Source organism: Rhineura floridana, chromosome 17, assembly GCF_030035675.1.
Source record: "Rhineura floridana isolate rRhiFlo1 chromosome 17, rRhiFlo1.hap2, whole genome shotgun sequence".
In the NCBI taxonomy this organism is placed as follows: Eukaryota; Metazoa; Chordata; class Lepidosauria; order Squamata; family Rhineuridae; genus Rhineura; species Rhineura floridana.
Genome location: NC_084496.1, coordinates 26,178,807 through 26,197,501, shown reverse-complemented (window position 1 = coordinate 26,197,501; position 18,695 = coordinate 26,178,807). Strand labels below are relative to the sequence as shown.

Below are 18,695 nucleotides of genomic sequence, written 5' to 3'. Positions count from 1 at the left end.
AATCTAATTAGAGAGTCAGTTACCTGACTGGAGGCAGTTTTCACTCTTCACAGGTGGCCTCAAATGAGTCTGCTGTAAGCTAACTCCAACCGAGGCTGCAGCCATCTGACAAAGGGTGAAATGAGCATGCACGTCAGCCTTGGCTGTTACCTCAGGCATCCATCATCTCAGCCTTTTTCCCTGTAAACATTTGACCCTTTAGCTCTATGTGGAGTACAAAAAGGTCTGCTAGGGTTGGGGTGCTGGACAATTGACCTGTCAGATATTGTCAGTTAACCGGACAGGATACGGCTTGCTGCACCACAATCAAATATTTTCATGGACATGAATGTTTTTGCATTTTTATTGACTTTTTAAATTGCATTCATGATGTCATCTGTGAGAAGTTCAAAGAGTCAAGAGTACAAGCGAGTCACACATCCATGTACTCACAACCACAGACCTGTTCTTCTCACAAACAGATGAGGTGGTAAAGTGTTATCTGGACTGTACCACTTGAGACTACAGAGGAAGTCCCAAATGAGGGAAGGGGGGGGAATATACATACAAACAAAACTGTCAGGGAAAAGTCTTGACTTAGGACCCTTCTCCATGACATCTAATTATCTGTATAATTAACCTTCCTCTTTCAACAACCATTTTAGGTAGAGACTTTATCCCTGTTTGCATCTGTATTGGAATTGTTTTTAGGGTTTTTTAAAAAAGATGTTTTAAAATTTTATTTTTAAAGATGTTTTGTTTTTAAGATGTTTTAAAAATTATTTTAGTGTTTTTGTTTGCCACCCTAGGCTCCTTCTGGGAGGAGGGCTGGGATATAATGATGATGATAATGATTATATTGCAAACAAACTTTTTTTATGGAGGAACTTTCCATTATGTGAGTTTGAGACTTCGCTTGAGAGTGGTTCAATATTATGCTGATAGTGAGAACTAGGGCAGAATCTCACTGCCCTGTTCTATAATATAATCACATAAAATTCTGAACTTCATTTGCTTAGAATTTAATTTCTATACTTCATAATAGGGAGGGTCAATCTACACTTGTGGGAATTTTGTGACTATAGTTCTGAACAACTTTTTTGATTATGAATAGTAGCTGGAAAGAGATAGCCCTGCTCCAAATCAGTGTCCCCGTTTGTCCCGCCCCCCTGGCTGCTTTTTGTAATTGAAAAAGGTATTGAGAATTCCAGTCATGAAACACCTGCATCCCATGTGGTTTGACCCTAACTTGGGCTGGAATCCAAAGGGCTGGTTTAGATTGCCCTGTGGAATTGCTTACACTTTTTTTTGTACTCTTTAAAGAACAGACCCCGCCATAACATATGGCTGGTGTGTGTGTGTGTGTGTGTGTGTGTGTGTGTGTGTGTGATATGCTGTTTACAACCAAGTTGCACTGCTTTTTGGATCCTGGCAGTGGGGCTAATATGTATATTTTTTCCATGTCTATAACCTGAACAAATTACTGCTGTAAATGAAAAATGGAAATAGACTGCCTTCAAGTCGATTCCGACTTATGGCGACCCTACGAATAGGGTTTTCATGGTAAGCGGTATTCAGAGGTGGTTTATCATTGCCTTCCTCTGAGGCTGAGAGGCAGTGACTAGCCCAAGGTCACCCAGTGAGCTTCATGGCTATATGGGGATTCGAACCGTGGCCTCCAAGGTCGTAATCCAGCACCTTAACCACTACACCACACTGGCTCTCTTTAAATACTCTAAATACTTGACCAATATTTTGTTGAACAAATAAACAGTTCTGAAGCATTGCCAAGTGTTCCCTTGCAGATCCTAGTAAACAGCACACCCTGGTTCCAACTGCATTTTCTTTGCATTTCAGAACATATTGTTACATTTTGTAAATTATGAAACAATGAGGGATCTCTTGTATTACCACTGGAGCTTACATACGTCAAGCTGTTCCAGTCTTTGACTCTTTCCTTAGGCTGACCTCCTGCAGAAAGTGTTTCCATGACGGACAAGGTCAGTGTGTGGAGTGGTGTAAAACATGTTAAAACCACGTTGGCAAATCCAAAGGGTAAAATAAAAAAATATCTGAAAAAAATATTTGTTGGTGTGATTTACTAATGTTTCCCTCTTGAACAAATTTTTACTATGTCTTGTAAAGAATTAATAGCTCTGACATTCCTGGAAAACATGAAAGCTACTCGTTTATAGCCCAACCCTGTGAAATACACTAGTTCCAGGGAAGCATTTAAGCTTGTCAAGCAAAGATAAAATTAAAATTTACAATAGCTGAACGTGATTATTAATCAGTCAACTCCAGGGAGTCATTAGAATTTCCCAACCTCAGAGTACAAATAATAGAGTACATCTATAAATACGTGAAGAATTTTAATACAATAATTACTTGCAGAAAAGGTGTAATTAGTTTTGGAATTTGAGATATCTTAGGACAAAACGTTCCTTCATTTTCTTTGGAGTTCATCTGCTTCATCACAGAAACATTTTTTTTTTAATTGGATTTCTCTTTTCAGTTTGAGAATATTTTTGTATGTTAAGTCTTAGAAAGACTTTCAGGGTCATATTTGCTCTCCTTGAGAATTTCCTTTGGAATTCTGTTGCGTCCTTTGCCTTTTTCCTTGAAATTGCAGGACCGGATCCATATGGTAGCATCAGCTCCACGGATTTTGTGTTTGAATTCCTTGTTTGACCCATTTTGCTTGACAAATGAAAAAGAAATCCAAGATAGATGAGGTATTGTCTTTTTGTGCATTGTTTTTTGGTGCTGAATGCACAAAATTTGAGCTTACCGGTTGTAACTCAAACGCTCATGAGCCAAGTTTGTGGTTTTGTTGTTGACATACAAAGCCGTAAACAACTTGGGACCAGGATACCTAACAGACCGCCTTTCCCAGTACAGACAAAGCCAGTCTTTAAGATCTTCTGATGAGACTCTGCTTGCTGTTCCACAACCAGCAGATTGTCCCTTAGTGACAACAAAGAAGCAGGCCTTCTCAATGATAGCATCCACCCTCCAGAACCCCCTCTTTATGGTAATTCCTGAGGTGGAGTCAGTAATGATCTTTAAATGCTCTTTAAAACTTGCGTGTTTACCCAAGCTTTCCTGGGACCTGACTCTTAGCTTTTAATTGTTTTTTGTTCATGGTTCAGTTTTATTTCTGAGTTACTGTTGCATATTGTTTTTATTTTGTTTCTTGGAAATGTTATTGAATGATGTGTTTTTGTTTTTATGTAAACTGCTTAGATTTTTATTATGTTAAGCTGTATAGAATTTTATAAATAAACAGAAGCTTGAATAGTCCACCACCAGTTGTCAGTGCAGTAAAGATTTATGATTCCTGTTCTGCATGCTTTAAGAATGTATGCCACATATCATCAGATAATTTGTAAACTTTGCCATAACCTTTGCAATACAGAGCAGGTTAAAAGTATAGGGGAACAATCCTAACTATGAAAAGCCAGTGTAATTTACACTTCCTTAAATTAAGCTGGTTTAAAGTGCGCCAGGTTCAAACCTCATTCAAGAGTGAGCTGGCCCAGGCCTGGCAGAAGGAAAACAAATAGAGTTTGACTTACACACACTCCCCTTTTCTTTTTGCAGTGTTAGTTCTGCTGGGTTGCCAGGTCACGTGACTGGGCAGAATGGAGTTAGGATCCAGTGTAAGTCTCCCCCCCCCCATGGTCCAGTCCCCAGCACATTCCTTTGGGGGGATTTAAGCCAGCTTTGGCTGAGGCAGCTGAGTCCTGGCTGAGCTAGGATGAAGGACATATGCTGGTGTACCCCTGGCTGAACTGGAGGTCCACCAGATCCTGACTCACTCATTCCAGAAGACCTTGGGTCTGGATTGCTCCTTAAAGTCACAATTACACTTCTAGGGAGTAAGTCTTATGGGTTCTGAGTAAACATGCTTAGGGTTGTGCTGCAAATAAGTAAGGGTCCTTCATGAAGTTGCAGGAACTGGAGGAAGGACTACAGGAAGAATACACCACCTAAATTTCTTTTAGAAACATCTGAATATTAGACAGCACTTCTGATTAAGTGTTAAGTCAGGTGATGCACGTCCTAATACTGCCGGCTGCCCAGTTGCAACTCTTAAAATAGATGAAGCATGATAACAGACAATATAAGTTCCTCATGAAATGCGCCCAGTTATAAACTGGACTTTGGCATCCCAGCGACACCAAAACAAAGTTGCTTTACACCTCCTCTATTCTTTTTGCTCAGTTTTCACTTGAGTGGTGTTTTTCTGACATAGCACTTTGAAAAGCTATTTTAATAATAATTCTGCTGCAAAATAATCTGATAGTGAGATTCTCATATTGCAGTGGGATTCCGCTAAGTTTTACTCAGAGTAGACCCCTTGACATAAATGAACCTAAGTTAGTGATATCTGCTAATTTCAGTGGGTCTACCCTGAGTAGGACTAGCATGGAATACCATCCTCTATCTTGTGAGGACACCATTAAACAGTGTTGGAATCTTAAGAATGTTGTTCCGTAGTTTTCTATTGGATAGGATATCCCTGCTAGAGATCGAGTGTTGACAAGTTTGCAGTGTAATTCTACCTGGGTTAGTATCAAAAATATATTAGGAAGTATTGACTGCATTCAACCATCATGCTTAAACTATGGTTTAGCAACCCACGAGCAAGCGTAGCCACCTCCCAGGCTCACATGCATGGCTAGAAAGGAGAGGTCCAGAAGCTTTTCATCCAAACCGTCTGTTCTAGAAGATTCTGGGAAATGTTCCTGCAGATACACTCAGTTTACACAGAGTACTGGCAGGGCCTGTTGTGCCTCACTGCTGTGTCCCTGGACTGAAAGTGTGACCTTGAACACATACCCAGATTTCTTCTGTGGACGTGCATTTTAGGGGATAATCGGTAATAGCGTTCATATAGTGTTTTTGAGTGTTCAAAGCACTTTAAATACATCTTCTTGTGGTAATCCTTACAACAATCCTGTAAGATAGGTCACTATTACCCCCATATTACAGATTGGGGTGGGAGACGAGGCTGAGAAGGAGTGGCTTGCCTAGGGATGCTGAAGCCATGGCACAGAGGAGTTTCAGACTGGCAGCTTCCTGATTCATAGCTCCTTGTCTTAGTTACTGCACTACACCAGCTGTCCCTGTAGCTGTCTTTTGATTGAAGAACTCCTGATAAGTAAGCATAAGAGCTGCTTCATATGTCACAACGAAAGTCCTACATGGGGGGCATTTCCATGTATGATTTCATAGCACAGGATGAGCTATGTGTAGATTGCACACTCCTTCATAGAAGAACCTTCTGGGTAAGAATGTTGTGATATGCAAACCATCCTGTGTGGCTTTTTGTCATAATTATCCGACTGCACATTATATTATATATACTGCTTCAGCATTTCAAACTACTGTACATTTTTTATGTCTCTTTTCTTAAAAACAAGAGCTAACTTGCCTGTTAAAAAAGGACATATCTTGAGATCGCAGAGAGAAAATAGTGAAGCCAGCCTGATTTGAAAAGCCCCATTGGAGGGATAAAGAGACACAACGCAGTGCTCAGGAGCTTAGAACCTGCTCAGATGCATAATATGTGACATAAACAAATATTTTGTTCTTGGGTGTTTTAATGAGAGCTCTTTCCCCTCCCATATCATTCCGTGTTGTTTTTCCTTTTAAAACTCAAATGAGGGCAGGAAGAAAGGGGGGAAATCCTCTCCAAATGAAAACTATATAAAAAATGAAACCAACAAGAAAACCCTCTAATCCATTAGAAACATCCAAAATAAGCTGTCAGCCTTAGCCAAGCTCAGATCTGCTCCCCACCAAGAATATTTTAAATGCAAGTATCAGACAGTTTGTGACATTATGGTATTGCGGGGAAAGAAGAAAATGAGACAGTATTATGCTATTTCTTTTCCTTCCCCTGAGGCAGGTAACATATCCATCACCTGATGATTATTTTAAAAAATGTGTATAAATGAAGGGGATTAGCCACCCTGTTTGTAAATGATCCAGCATGCTTGAGCGATACTCGTGCCAGCAGTTGAGGCCCACTTTCCCCTCCGCTGCCACCCCCCAAGATGTTCGTTGTGGGAGGGAAATTAAAATAAGTTGCTTTTCCTCTTACGCATTGCAGTTTTGCCTAATCAGTGCTGACCTCAGCCCTTAGGCTGACCAGAATTAGGTGTAAGATAACATGGACATCTGGACAGAACAGTTAGCACATCTGCACCATGTCATAGTCAGCACTGGATAAAATAGTAAGAAGTCTGATAAATATTCTAACCCTATGCAGATGTGGCTCTAATTCTGCACAGCCCATTTATAGTGGGGGATTTGGATTGTGCTGACCACCCTGTCCCCAGGCATCACTGTAGAACTGGTGGCCTATGTAGATAGTATTCAACAGTCACCAGACTAATCCTCACAATGAGAGAGCGCAATTCTCATATGCCTTTCCTATCAGTCCCATGCCCCTATTTGGGCATGATGTCCAGTACATAGATGTCTGATGGGGCAGCTGGATCTCTCCCAATCCCCCACTACATGTGCCGGAATTTCTCTCTGTTGAGATGCGTAGCAAAGTTGCGTAGCGCTGCAGAACGGAGAGTATTGAGCGAGCTGTGTGTGTGTGTCTCAATCTTTGCTAAGATTCTACCTTCCCTGCAAATTAGTCAGACAGAGACTTTAAGCTTTAAAATAAGAAATAACTACTTTATTCTGGAAGTACATGCTTGATAGGAAAGGGTTCTATATCTAGCTTAACTGACTATGTTGGAGCAGTCTGCACTGGTCCCAGTGCAGCTCTCATGCTGGTTGAGAGGGAGAGACAAAGAGAAAGATGTCTGCTCCCCTCTCGAGAGAAAGAGAAAACAGAGAAAGGCGGGAAGGAACTGAGATCAACATTCCTTTGCTTATCAGCCTAGCAGGAAGGGAAGAGACAAGGGATCCGTATAGCCTTAACCAGCAAGAGGTCTAGCTCTCTAGCTACCCTTATTAACCCCATGCAGTCTCAACCCACCAAGTTGGAATTAAACCTCATACTTTCCAACAACATGTGGGTTTTACATATTGTTTGCACAATAGTGCCATGAACATGGGCATGCTGTAAGCTGAACGACTGCCAATTGGAGGAGGCTGGTGGTAGGAGTAATACTAACATGGTAATACAAGCATTTCCCTGCTAAATTTCTTGGCCTGCTATGCGCGGATCTTTCCCTTAAGATTGTATCAATGATACCTTTTAGCTACTGCTGTGTTACTAAGCTGTAGTTACTAAACACTAAGGTAGAAGTTTTCTTTTTTCCACCTTTTTTTTTAGTGCTCTTCTTCCTGCAGTGTCAACTAGAGCCTAAATGAGTAACCTTCCCTTCCCTTTGCAAGTCTCTAGCCACTGTTTTATGCCTGAACCAGGTGGAAGATCATATTGAAAGTTGAGTTTAAAACTTCAGGTTACAGCCTTGCCAGCTTTGCTGTTTTGCCAAAAACATGGCATTGATTCTAGAATCCGTAGACAATTTGAAAAAGAAAAGCACAGAGGGGGATATATTTTGGGGAAAGAACTAGAATGCTGTCATTCCCCACCATCAAAAGAATGTGGTAAATACAAGGACAAACTTTAGTCGACATGTTAGCCTAAGAGTCACCAGCACAGCTCCCATGGGTTCCAGTATGCCCGTTAGTATCCCTTGTGGCACCCATGAAAGGTTCCAGTAAATATCCCTTTAGCTATCCACAATGCATGAGAGAATGTTTGCTTTTCCTGCTCGTTCAGGTTTGCACTGGCTTAGCCTTTCTGCATTGAACACAACCCTTTAAACATGCCCACAAGATTGGACACCCACCCTCCCTTCTGTTCTGAACAGAGAGAGTTCAAAGCTCCTCTCTGTGAGCAAGCATAGTGGTGGCTGTTGTAAGTGCCTCTTTACCCAATGATGAAGGGACACGTCTATATGATTTTGTGGTCCTGTCTCTGTTTCTGCTCTTTGAAATGTCACAACCATTTTGTGTTATGCAATGCTACCATAATGGCCATTTTGTGACTGATGCCCATGGCACTTCATCAAAATTCCGTATGTGCCACCTGGTCCGACCCCTATTAACTGGAGGGCTGCAATGAGTAGCATACTGCAAGTCTGCTCTGCTTGAAAAATCTTTTAGACACACCCGCCCAGTGACTTGTTTGTGACTTTTGCAGTACGATAGTTTCCCCACATTCTTCCTCAACAGAGGTGCGAATTCTCTTACTGCCACCTCCACTGCAGAGAGGGGGTCAATGCGTATGGGACTTGCAAGTCCTGAGAAGCTTACAATATAACATTCAACACAGGGTAAAAACGTAGGGGTGGAAGGATCTGTCAGTTTCAGTTCTCTCAATTTCTCATTTTGCCAATCTGAAATTCAGTTCTCCACATTTCTGCGGCAGTTTGCAATTAGCAATTTTTAAGAAATCCTCATGAACATTCTTCAGCATTTTAATGTACATTTCTCCTAAAGACACATTTTTGTTTGTACTTTTAAATAATGTACACATCTTTGGAAGCAATTTCTCCTAATTTGCATTTCTAACATTATTTTCATTATGTTATTTTCACTAATATATTCCATTTTTATGCACACTTTCCCTAATACAAGCATGGTTATAAACATAGGTTGGAGAACTGCATTGCAAAATTTGGATAAGTACAAATTTCGAAGGATGGCTTTGTTTCAGAAAGTGCAGATTTGGCTTTAAATGCAAACTGGATCACATTTCTCCCCCATTCCTGTAACAGAGAAAAATGGAAGCTGAGGCAAATGGAAGAATGTGGATTTATTTCAGTCACACATGCTTAAGTTTAATTACAGTAGGGTAGGTTATGGGATCTAAAGGATTGTGTCAAAGGCTTCTCAAATTTTGAATTCAATTGGTGTTGTGAAACTATTTCCTATTTTACTATATATTTGTTTCCTCTTTGTTCCCATTGTTGCTAAAGATAGATATACATTGATTTTATTCTAGAAATACTGTGGCTGAAAACCTTCCATACTGTTGCTGTTGCTGTTTTCAGTGTGGGAAGACCCAATTTTAAATTTTAACATTTCAGTTTCTACTACAATATCTTCCATGTTACCAATTCACTGTCAGAATTAATTTCAGTCCTGCACCTACCCCATAATATGGACAAAAAAATACGTTTTCTTTAATAATATGTTTTTAACCCTTTTTTTGTTTTTATTTATTTATTGCACTTGTATACTGCCCCATAGCCAAAGCTCTCTGGGTGGTTTACAGCAATCAAAAACATTAAAACAAATATACAATTTAAAACACATATTTTAAAAACACAATCTTAAAATTTAAAACAATATAAAAACAATTTAAAACACATGCTATAATGCCTGGGAGAAGAGGAAAGTCTTGACCTGGCACCGAAAAGATAACAGTGTTGGCGCCAGGCGCACCTTGTCACCACGGTCATTCCTTAATTTGGGGGCCACCAATGAGAAGGCCCTCTCCCTTGTTGCCACCCTCTGAGCTTCCCTTGGAGTAGGCACCCGGAGGAGGGCCCTTGATCTTGAATGTAGTGTACGGGTGGGTTCGTATCGGCAGAGGCGTTCCATCAGGTATTGTGGTCCCAAGCCATGTAAGGCTTTATAGGTCAAAACCAGCACCTTGAATTGAGCTCGGAAACATACAGGCAGCCAATGCAAGCGGGCCAGAATCGGTTTTATATGTTCGGACCGTCTGGTCCCTGTTACCAATCTGGCCGCTGCATTTTGCACAAGCTGCAGTTTCCGAACCGTCTTCAAAGGCAGCCCCACATAGAGTGCATTGCAGTAATCTAATTTGGAGGTTACCAGAGCGTGGACAACTGAAGCCAGGTTATCCCTGTCCAGATAGGGACGTAGTTGGGCCACCAACTGAAGTTGGTAGAAGGCACTCCGTGCCACCGAGGCTACCTGAGCCTCAAGTGACAGAGATGGTTCTAGGAGAACCCCCAAGCTACGAACCTGCTCCCTCAGGGGGAGAGCAACCCCATCCAGAACAGGTTGGACATCCACCATCTGGTCAGAAGAACCACCCACTAGCAGCATCTCAGTCTTGTCTGGATTGAGCCTCAGTTTATTAGTCCTCATCCAGTCCATTGTCTCAGCCAGGCACCGGTTCAGCACATTGACAGCCTCACCTGAAGAAGATGAAAAGGAGAAATAGAGCTGTGTGTCATCAGCATACTGATGGCAACGCACTCCAAAGCTCTGGATGACCACACCCAACGGTTTCATGTAGATGTTGAACAGCATGGGGGACGGAACTGACCCCTGCGGAACCGCATACTGGAGAGTCCAGGGTGCCGAGCAATGTTCCCCAAGCACCACCATCTGGAGGCGACCTGCCAAGTAGGAGTGGAACCACCGCAATGCAGTACCTCCCACTCCCAACTCAGCTAGTCTCCCCAGAAGGATATCATGGTCGATGGTATCGAAAGCCGCTGAGAGATCAAGGAGAATCAACAGAGTCACACTCCCCCAATGTCTCTCCCGACAAAGGTCATCATACAGGGCGACTAAGGCTGTTTCCGTGCCAAAACCAGGCCTGAAACCCGACTGAAATGGATCCAGATAAAGATGTTTTTAAAGCTTTTTTCAAAATGTTTTTAACGTTGTTTTGTTTTAATGTATTTTAAGGTCTTTTTATGATGTTTTAAAGTGTTTTTAGCGTTTCTGTTTGCTGCCCTGGGCTCCTGCTGGGAGGAAGGGCGGGATATAAATCAAATAATAAATAAATAAATAAACATGCATACTGGAATGTCTTGTTATGAGAGTTCAGCTTAAGTGCTTTTCCTATCCCTATGGGCTCATCCACATGGGAGTTTAATGTGCCTCAGGTTTTTTGCTGGCATCCACACTACATCCTCCTCATGCAAGTGGCAGCCTACAGTTTCCCCCCAATTAATTTGGATTTTTCTGATCTGCAGATAATCCAGGGGGGGGGGAAGAGGAGCGACTCCAACATACAAGTGCACATTATCGAAATGTGCATGCACTGTAGCACATAACATCACATTGTGGGTTATGTATGTGGTGGTGTTTCATTGGGTAGTCTCTGTCGCCACACCCCCTGCTTCCTTTGCTCCTCACCTGAGCAGAACCTAGCCATTTTGTTTCCATCAGCCAAAATGAAACAATCCAGTGTGCCTGTTTCCACTAATTTTTGGTGAAGAAACGTTTGCAGTACGCATATGTATTTATTTTTAAAGTAGTTTTGTGCAAAACTGGCCCTTTAGGCTTCTTCGGGAGGAAAGGTGAGATGTAAATTGAAAAAATAAACAAACAGGAATCGGTCCACTCTCCCACCCTACCTTGGCCATGTATGAAATGGGCTGCTTATTTTATTTGTAATATATGTTTGCACAAATCTTACCTTTTTTACAGTGGTTGCTGAAGGCAACCTTCTGTAAGCCACCCCTCAGCTCTCTGTGTTGTGGGGAAAGATATGCAGCTAGGATGTGTCTGTACCTCTTAGTTGTCCTTTTCCTGTGTCTGTGGGAGGTTAAGCTCATCTTCCTTTTTTTGTGGGGTGTACACAACCAGCTATGGGTAATCTAAAATAGAAGTGAAAGCTTGTGACCTCTTCAGCTGTGCTTGAGAGGGGGAGTGCATGAACTTGTTTTCAGGCAGCTTTACCACATGGCAGCTTGTCTACATAATGCTTAAATAATGGTTTAAGATGTCATATGAACATAGCCGTAGTTCTAATTTCCAGTCTCCATTGAAAACTGCCATTTGGTGGCAAGACCATAATGCAGATGAAGAAGTTGTTCTAACTCCATATCTCTACGGGGCAAGCCTTATTTGTCTGACGTTGGTCACCACCTAAATAGTGAAATATAGTTGGAAACTAGATTCCTTCAATTTGACATAGCTGGAAAGCAATTAAAGCTTCTAAACAGTTTCTGAACTCAGAGGCAGCACCGGGGGGGGGGGGGGGAAATAGCTTGCCTCCCAACACCATGCGGGATTTGTGGTTACTTGAAGGAAAGGCACTTTTCATATGCTTCTTCTCCTCCCCTGAAACTCGCTTCACCTTTTCTGTGCAATCACCATTTGAACTAAGTTAGCATTTTAGCAGGTTTGAGGCTCTTCTTTAAAGTTGTTTTAGAAATAGAGGTTCATTTTCTTTTTTATATTATGATGCTGAATTTCTTCTGTCTATCTGTCTTGCTACAGATGGTCTGAAAGTCCCAAAGAATGGAAGTTTCAAAAGACAAGGCAAACATGGCTTCTTTTACACATGTATGAGAAAGACAAGGTATGTCCTGATGTTCTCTTTTTTGCACACTATCCAGAAGTACATTTTTGTTATAATCACTCTTTGTATATATCTAGCATTCATGTGGCTGAGGAACATTTTGTTTCTGGTTGCATGTTACATAATAGAACAAGCTACTTTACCAGCGCACAGTGAATCATTAATTCTTTCAGTTGAAAATTCAGACACATTTTGTTAATTGGTTTTGTACCTGCAGCAATAGTCATGGCACCCACACCTATCAGAGGCAGGCCTGGATGCCCCATAGCTGATTAATTGATAACTGAGTTGATTGGGATGGGGTTGCAATTGAGGAAAAGCTCTCATAGCTGAGCCATATGGACCTAAATTTGGGTATAGTTGGAAGTAAAAAGTTTGGGATCTGTGCTATGACTTTATCTTTGACTCCCAAGAGTTCCAAAAGTAGGAGAAGAAATCTCCATTATGTTTGTTGCATTTTTATCCCACCCTTCCTCTAAGGAGTTTAGGACATTGTTCCATTTTAAGGAGAAGATAAGAGGTAGGGTATGCTGAGATATATGGACTAATCACAGTAGGTTTTATGACTATGTGGAAATTTGAATCCATAATTTTGGGTCCAACACTGCCACTCTATCGACTCTGTAAAGGGAATAGAGAGAAATTTCTGTGATTTATGTAAGGTATTGTAGACAAGAGCAAATCAATCAAATTTTCTCCAGCTAAGTATAGAGTACACTTCTAATTCTCCTTTTAATTCTTAGCTCATGGAGCACCTTCATACGTCATGATGACCATGTGGAAGGTGCTGAAAAATGTTTCCATGGGGTGGTGAGAGCCCCCTTGGAGGTGATAATATTTGAAATCCCAGAATCAGTCGTGCTGCTGGCACAGTTGCCATGAAAAACCCTCAATAAAAAAAATCCCCAAGCAGGAGAGATGAATTTAACTTAAATGTCCATCACTGTTGGTGATGTCTCATCCAGAAGTCATTAAAAACTGATCCTTCACTTCCTTTTGCATTTCATCTTAAAGGTCCCTGATAAATATTTTTCCATTTTGCTGCGGTATCTTGAAGGACTCCAAGGCAGCGCACGAGACAAAACTGTGCAGAAAGCAGAAGCTCTCATGAAGGAATATGACAATTCTGAAAGAGAAGATTCAAGCCATCTGGAGAAATGTGAGAGAATCCGAAAAGTTCTACAATTGTTGTCATGAAAACATCTCATCCTGTAAAGCCTTCCTAGATCTATAAATCTGCATAATACTATAGGAACAGAGTTCTTAGCCCTTAAACAGTCCTGTAAAATTAAAACCCTTTTTCAAAAGTAATATTTTCCCCCATATTCATTCTCTTGTTTTTAAAGCACATTTCTTTCATGATTTCAAAGGTGGTAAAAAATAATTCGTCAGTGTTAACAAGAAAATCAGCAACAGGACTTGGACTCCTACCTGTATTTTACTGCCCTTCTTTTAGGAACTTTTTTAAAACTTTTTCCTATATAATTATTGTGAAGGGTTTTGCAGCTGTTCATGGCAATTTCCTCCCCAACCTCCCCAAGAATGGTTTTAAATCAAGGCTATGAAATAATAATCTTCTAAAATCTTTCATTGCTTTTGTCATCTTCAGTCTGTTAACTGCTGGTTTCGTCACTCACGTATTGTAAGTTGAAGATCTGGAACCTGTTGGTTTATTTTCTTTATTTTCCTTAAAGGTTTTGTTTTATTTTAATTGGTTACATAATGCTCATGTGAAATAGCAAAATCGTCGGTTCTTCCATGTGTTATGGTCAATAAAAAGATACGTTGCTGCCATTTTGGCACATCCCCAATCTTCACAGTGTCCTTATGTGATTATTTTCCTGTTGAGTAAATTTTGCATTCAGTAGCTTGTCTGCTGGACCGTAATACGTATGATAAGAGGGTAGAAATCTGCAGAGGTCTTGCGGAAAATATGAATTCTGAGGGCTGGAATGACAAATATACTAATTTCTAAATTGTCAGTTGTGTTAATTGATTTGTTGTCCAACTCCAATTACTAGATTCTCAAAACCTTTTACTGTTGTTTTAAATTGTAGTATTTGTCTGGGTTTTTGACAACCCATCAGCAGCTTGCTTGCTAGAAGTCTTGGAAAAAGCATGGAAGATATTAGGAAATCTGCAAGCTGCTAACATATTGCATTCCCTTTAAGACAACTTCATCTGGGAGCCAAATACTTAAGTGAACCAATATGTGCTATGCTAATACAGTAACTATAATGGAATTTAATATACTAGCACAAGCCAAGGTACGTATGAATCAGAGAGAGAGAGAGAAAGCAAAGCAATAGGGGGACAGCAAAACCCATCCTAGATACTTTCTGGACTACCCAATTAACATCTCTCTTGCTTTCTCATTTCCTCCCTTCTGTCTTGTCTTCTGCTTCTTGGTATATTGATTCTTATTGCTTGGAAAGTTCATTTAAAAAAGAGCTAGTTCTGGTTCAAGCTTATCCTGTCCCCCCAAAAACTAGCTCTGGGTCAAGTTTGTCCTTTAACAAAACAAACTAGTTCAATAAACGTTTTAGTTTGTGAAAAAGTTTATCCTTTGCAAAACAAAAAGTTACAAGCTGCTGCTCTGAAGTATAGGGTCGAAAAAAATCAGAGTTCACACGCAAGTAAAAAGATGCCTGACAAACATAATGTCAAAAGATGAAGTTTTCCCCATAATTATATTTTGCCTGAGGATGATGGATGACATTCCTTACTAGGGATGATGCCTCCTACTAGAAAGAACAGGCAGGGTTCACTAAAGCCTTTTGCCTCCTCTCTAGAGGGAAGGGTCATCCCTTTCACCAGACCAACCTTGCCTGTGGTTGATGTCAGTCAGGGTCCTCTAGTGTTCTCTAGAACTCTTCCGTTGAGCCTTTATTCCTTTGCTGCATTGTCAGTTGTCAAAGGCCAGGGTAAAGAATTGCGTCTTCAACAGTCACGAAAACTGTACATTGAAGTCACTATACATTGGAACTGGAAACGTAACCTGGGATGAGTCCAGAGATCACTCTAGGTTACCCAAATGATTACGATACTCTGCTTTGAGGAGACTTCTAATGGTCATTAATAAGAGTCAGCTTGCTGTACCACCATGTTACTTTAGGAATGAAATGTTGATGGTGCCATTTCTGTAATAACATAGTTTGAAAACAACACAGTTCACTACATATAAAACCTTAGATTTAAGTGTCCATGTGCAGAGATTTAAATTTCTGTTGTTTATTTGAACTTGTGGCCTGGACTGTGGACAGGATTCAACTAAATCATGTATCTCTTTCAAATCATCTTGTTGTATTAATAATAAACCTAAAATCCAAGATGAGAGCCAGTGTGGTGTAGTGGTTAGAGTGTTGGACTACAACCTGGGAGACCAGGGTTTGAATCCCCACACAGCCATGAAGCTCACTGGGTGACCTTGGGCCAGTCACTGCCTCTCAGCCTCAGAGGAAGGCAATGGTAAAACCACCTCTGAATACTGCTTACCATGAAAACCCTATTTGTAGGGTCACCATAAGTTGGGATCAACTTGAAGGCAGTCCATTTCCATTTTTTTAAATCCAAGACAAAGAGCATCAGTTTGCACAGGCCGTGAAGCTAAACCTTCATTTGCCAGCTATAGTTGTCTCTCAGCTGGGTTAATCTGCATTATGTATGTCTGACTAGAAGAATTCATATCCTAAGAGAATGCTGAAGTCAGGGGCTCAGGCAGAATAAAATAAAATAATTACTAAAGATTGCTCAGCCCTGTAGATCTGTCCCTGGTTATGGTGCTAAAAACATTGTCAGCATAATGGTCTTCCCTTTAATTTGTTTTGTCTTTGCCACACGTTGCAAATTGCAAAGACCTATGATGTCTATTCTTGTTTTTAATTTGAAACCATTGTTTTATAAAACTATACCGGGGAAATAGTTCCATCATCTTAACTTGGGAAAGACGTATTAAGTATGCTATGTGCGTATTATTTATCTAGCACTTCAGAAGAGTCTGGCCCGTTGCCATTAGCTGAACCATACAGAAAGGTGAAGCTAGCTTGACCTTACACTTTGTCTGTCATATTTAATGTTTTATAAACTTAGCAGAATAACTCTAAAGCAACAAGAGAATTAATCAAAACCTCTTTATTTCCATTGCTGTTGCAAGAACACAGACCTCCCACGTTCTGCGCACATTGTGTGACGCTGAGATACTGTTTGCATGCCAGCTCTGATTTTCGAAGCATTTGTGCTGACTGAGTAGATTTAAAAACGAAACAGTAGAAAAAAACAGTATTAATGTTCTTGGGACTTTTGTCAGTGTAACGCTCAGGGCTGCTTGCTTTCAAAGATGTTGAGAATATGATTAATTGTTAGAGTGAAATAATGTGCATAACTCAATCATGCAGATGTTTATCTCATCCGGTAAGCTGCCTATATGTGAAAGATGCAGAGCACTGCCAGGGCCACGCTGAAGTAGCTGGATTCATATCCAGCCCTAAAGTGTGTGCTCTTAAGGTCCCTGAGGTTAGTCACTTGAGTCTGGAACTGGAAGATTTACATGATACAAAATTGGAAGGGATAGCTAATACTCTGGAAGACAGAAACAAAATTCAAAGGGATCTCGATAGGCTGGAGCATTGGGTTGAAAACAACAGAATGAAATTTAACAAGGGTAAGTGCAAAGTTCTGCACCTAGGAAAAATAATAATAATAACTAATCAAATTTTATTTATCAGACGCCCATCTGTCCGACCAAACGGACACTCTGGGCGACGTACAATATAAAATACAATCTCAACATGCATATAATCATAATATTAATATCATAACATCGCATCTAACAGACCATCCTACGCTAATGCAGTATAAAATCTAACCCACCCCAGAGATCCCATAGGCCTGCCTAAAGAGCCAGGTCTTCAAGGCTCGGCGAAAAGTCAACAGGCACCTAGGAAAAAGAAACCCAACGCACAGTTATAAGATGGGGATACATGGCTCAGCAATACTACATGTGAGAAGGATCTTGGAATTGTTGTTAGTCATAAGCTGAATATGATCCAACTGCAAAAAAAGGCAAATGCTGTTTTAGCCTGCATTAACAGAAGTATAGTTTCCAAATCACATGAAGTATTAGTTGCCCTCTATCTAGCACTAATTAGACCTCATCTTGAGTACTGTGTCCAGTTCTGGACACTGCACTTTAAGAAGGATGCAGACAAACTGGAAGAGGTTCAGAGGAGAGCAACAAGAATGATCAGGGGACTGGAAACAAAGCCCTATGAGGAGAGACTGAAAGAACTGGGCATGTTTAGCCTTGAGAAGAGAAGACTGAGGGAGATAGGATAGCACTCTTCAAGTACATGAAAGGTTGTCACACAGAGGAGGGGCAGGATCTCTTCTCAATCATCCCAGAGTGCAGGACACGGAATAATGGGCTCAAGTTGCAGGAAGCCAGATTTCAGCTAAACATCAAGAAAAACATCCTAGCTGTTAGAGCAGTACGGCAATGGAACCAATGACCTAGGAAGGTGGTGGGCTCCCCAACACTGGAGGCATTCAGGAGGCAGCTGGACATCCACCTGTTGGGGATGCTTTGATTTGGATTCCTGCATTGAGCAGGGGGTTAGACTCAATGGCCTTATAGGCCCCTTCCAACTCTACTATTCTATGATACTAAGTTGGAGCCTCATGAGCAGCAAGTGAAGGGTACTGAGCTGTTGACCAGGCAATGGCAAAATGCCAGGTGTTTATATGAGGCTTGGCCAATACAGTGGATTTGTGCTGCCTCCAAAGGGGTTGAGGTTGCATACCGAAATTCCTTCTCTGCCTGTAGAGAGCTTTGAGGCCTGAGCTCACAGATTCCACCCAGGTGCCAACCACAGGCCATACCCACCTGACAACTTAAGAACAGCAGTTACTATCATGGGCCCAGTGGAGAATGCTAGCGGGACTGGGAGGATGGAGAGGGGTTTACTGATGTTACGGAGGAGGGTGGGGAAATCATGGGGGAAGTGCTTCCAGAAACATCTGGCAGCTCTGTGTCTAGTGCAGCCTTTCCCAACCAGTGTGCCTCCAGATGTTGTTGGACCACAACTCCCATCAGCCTCAGCTATCATTGCCAATGATCAGGAAGATGGGAGTTGTAGTCTGTGATGTTCCTGCTTATAGTGTAAATATGGTAAGTGCTGTTTATATAGAAGACATAGGGTAAGTGGAGTGAAAGAGGAGGGGGGAGTACATGAGCAGTAGAATGCTGGATGATTGGCTGAGCGTTTGAATGGCTGGGAGTATAAATGGAGGAATGATAGTTGAATCTGGGTGGATGTTGGGAGTGTGGAGAAAGAGGTGTTTGGTGGTGGATGTTAGTAGGGTGGAGAAGAAGGTGTTTGGTGGTGGATGTCGGGAGTGTGGAGAAAGAGGTGTTTGAGGGTGGAGGTCAGGAGTGTGGAGA

General features: G+C 41.2%; 1 protein-coding gene across 4 annotated transcripts in view; it reads left to right on the top strand.

Annotated features, from left to right (window-relative positions):
* The window catches only part of C17H7orf50 (chromosome 17 C7orf50 homolog), a 172,923-nt gene extending 158,856 nt beyond the window's left edge, over nt 1-14,067 (top strand). For all 4 annotated transcript variants that reach the window (XM_061599532.1, XM_061599528.1, XM_061599529.1 and 1 more), the window contains 2 exons: nt 12,175-12,256; nt 13,271-14,067. In XM_061599532.1, the coding sequence (XP_061455516.1) occupies nt 12,175-12,256; nt 13,271-13,453 (265 nt within the window). In that variant the 3' untranslated portion in view covers nt 13,454-14,067. The remainder of the gene's footprint in view (nt 1-12,174; nt 12,257-13,270) is intronic.
* The last annotated feature ends 4,628 nt before the right edge of the window (nt 14,068-18,695 follow it).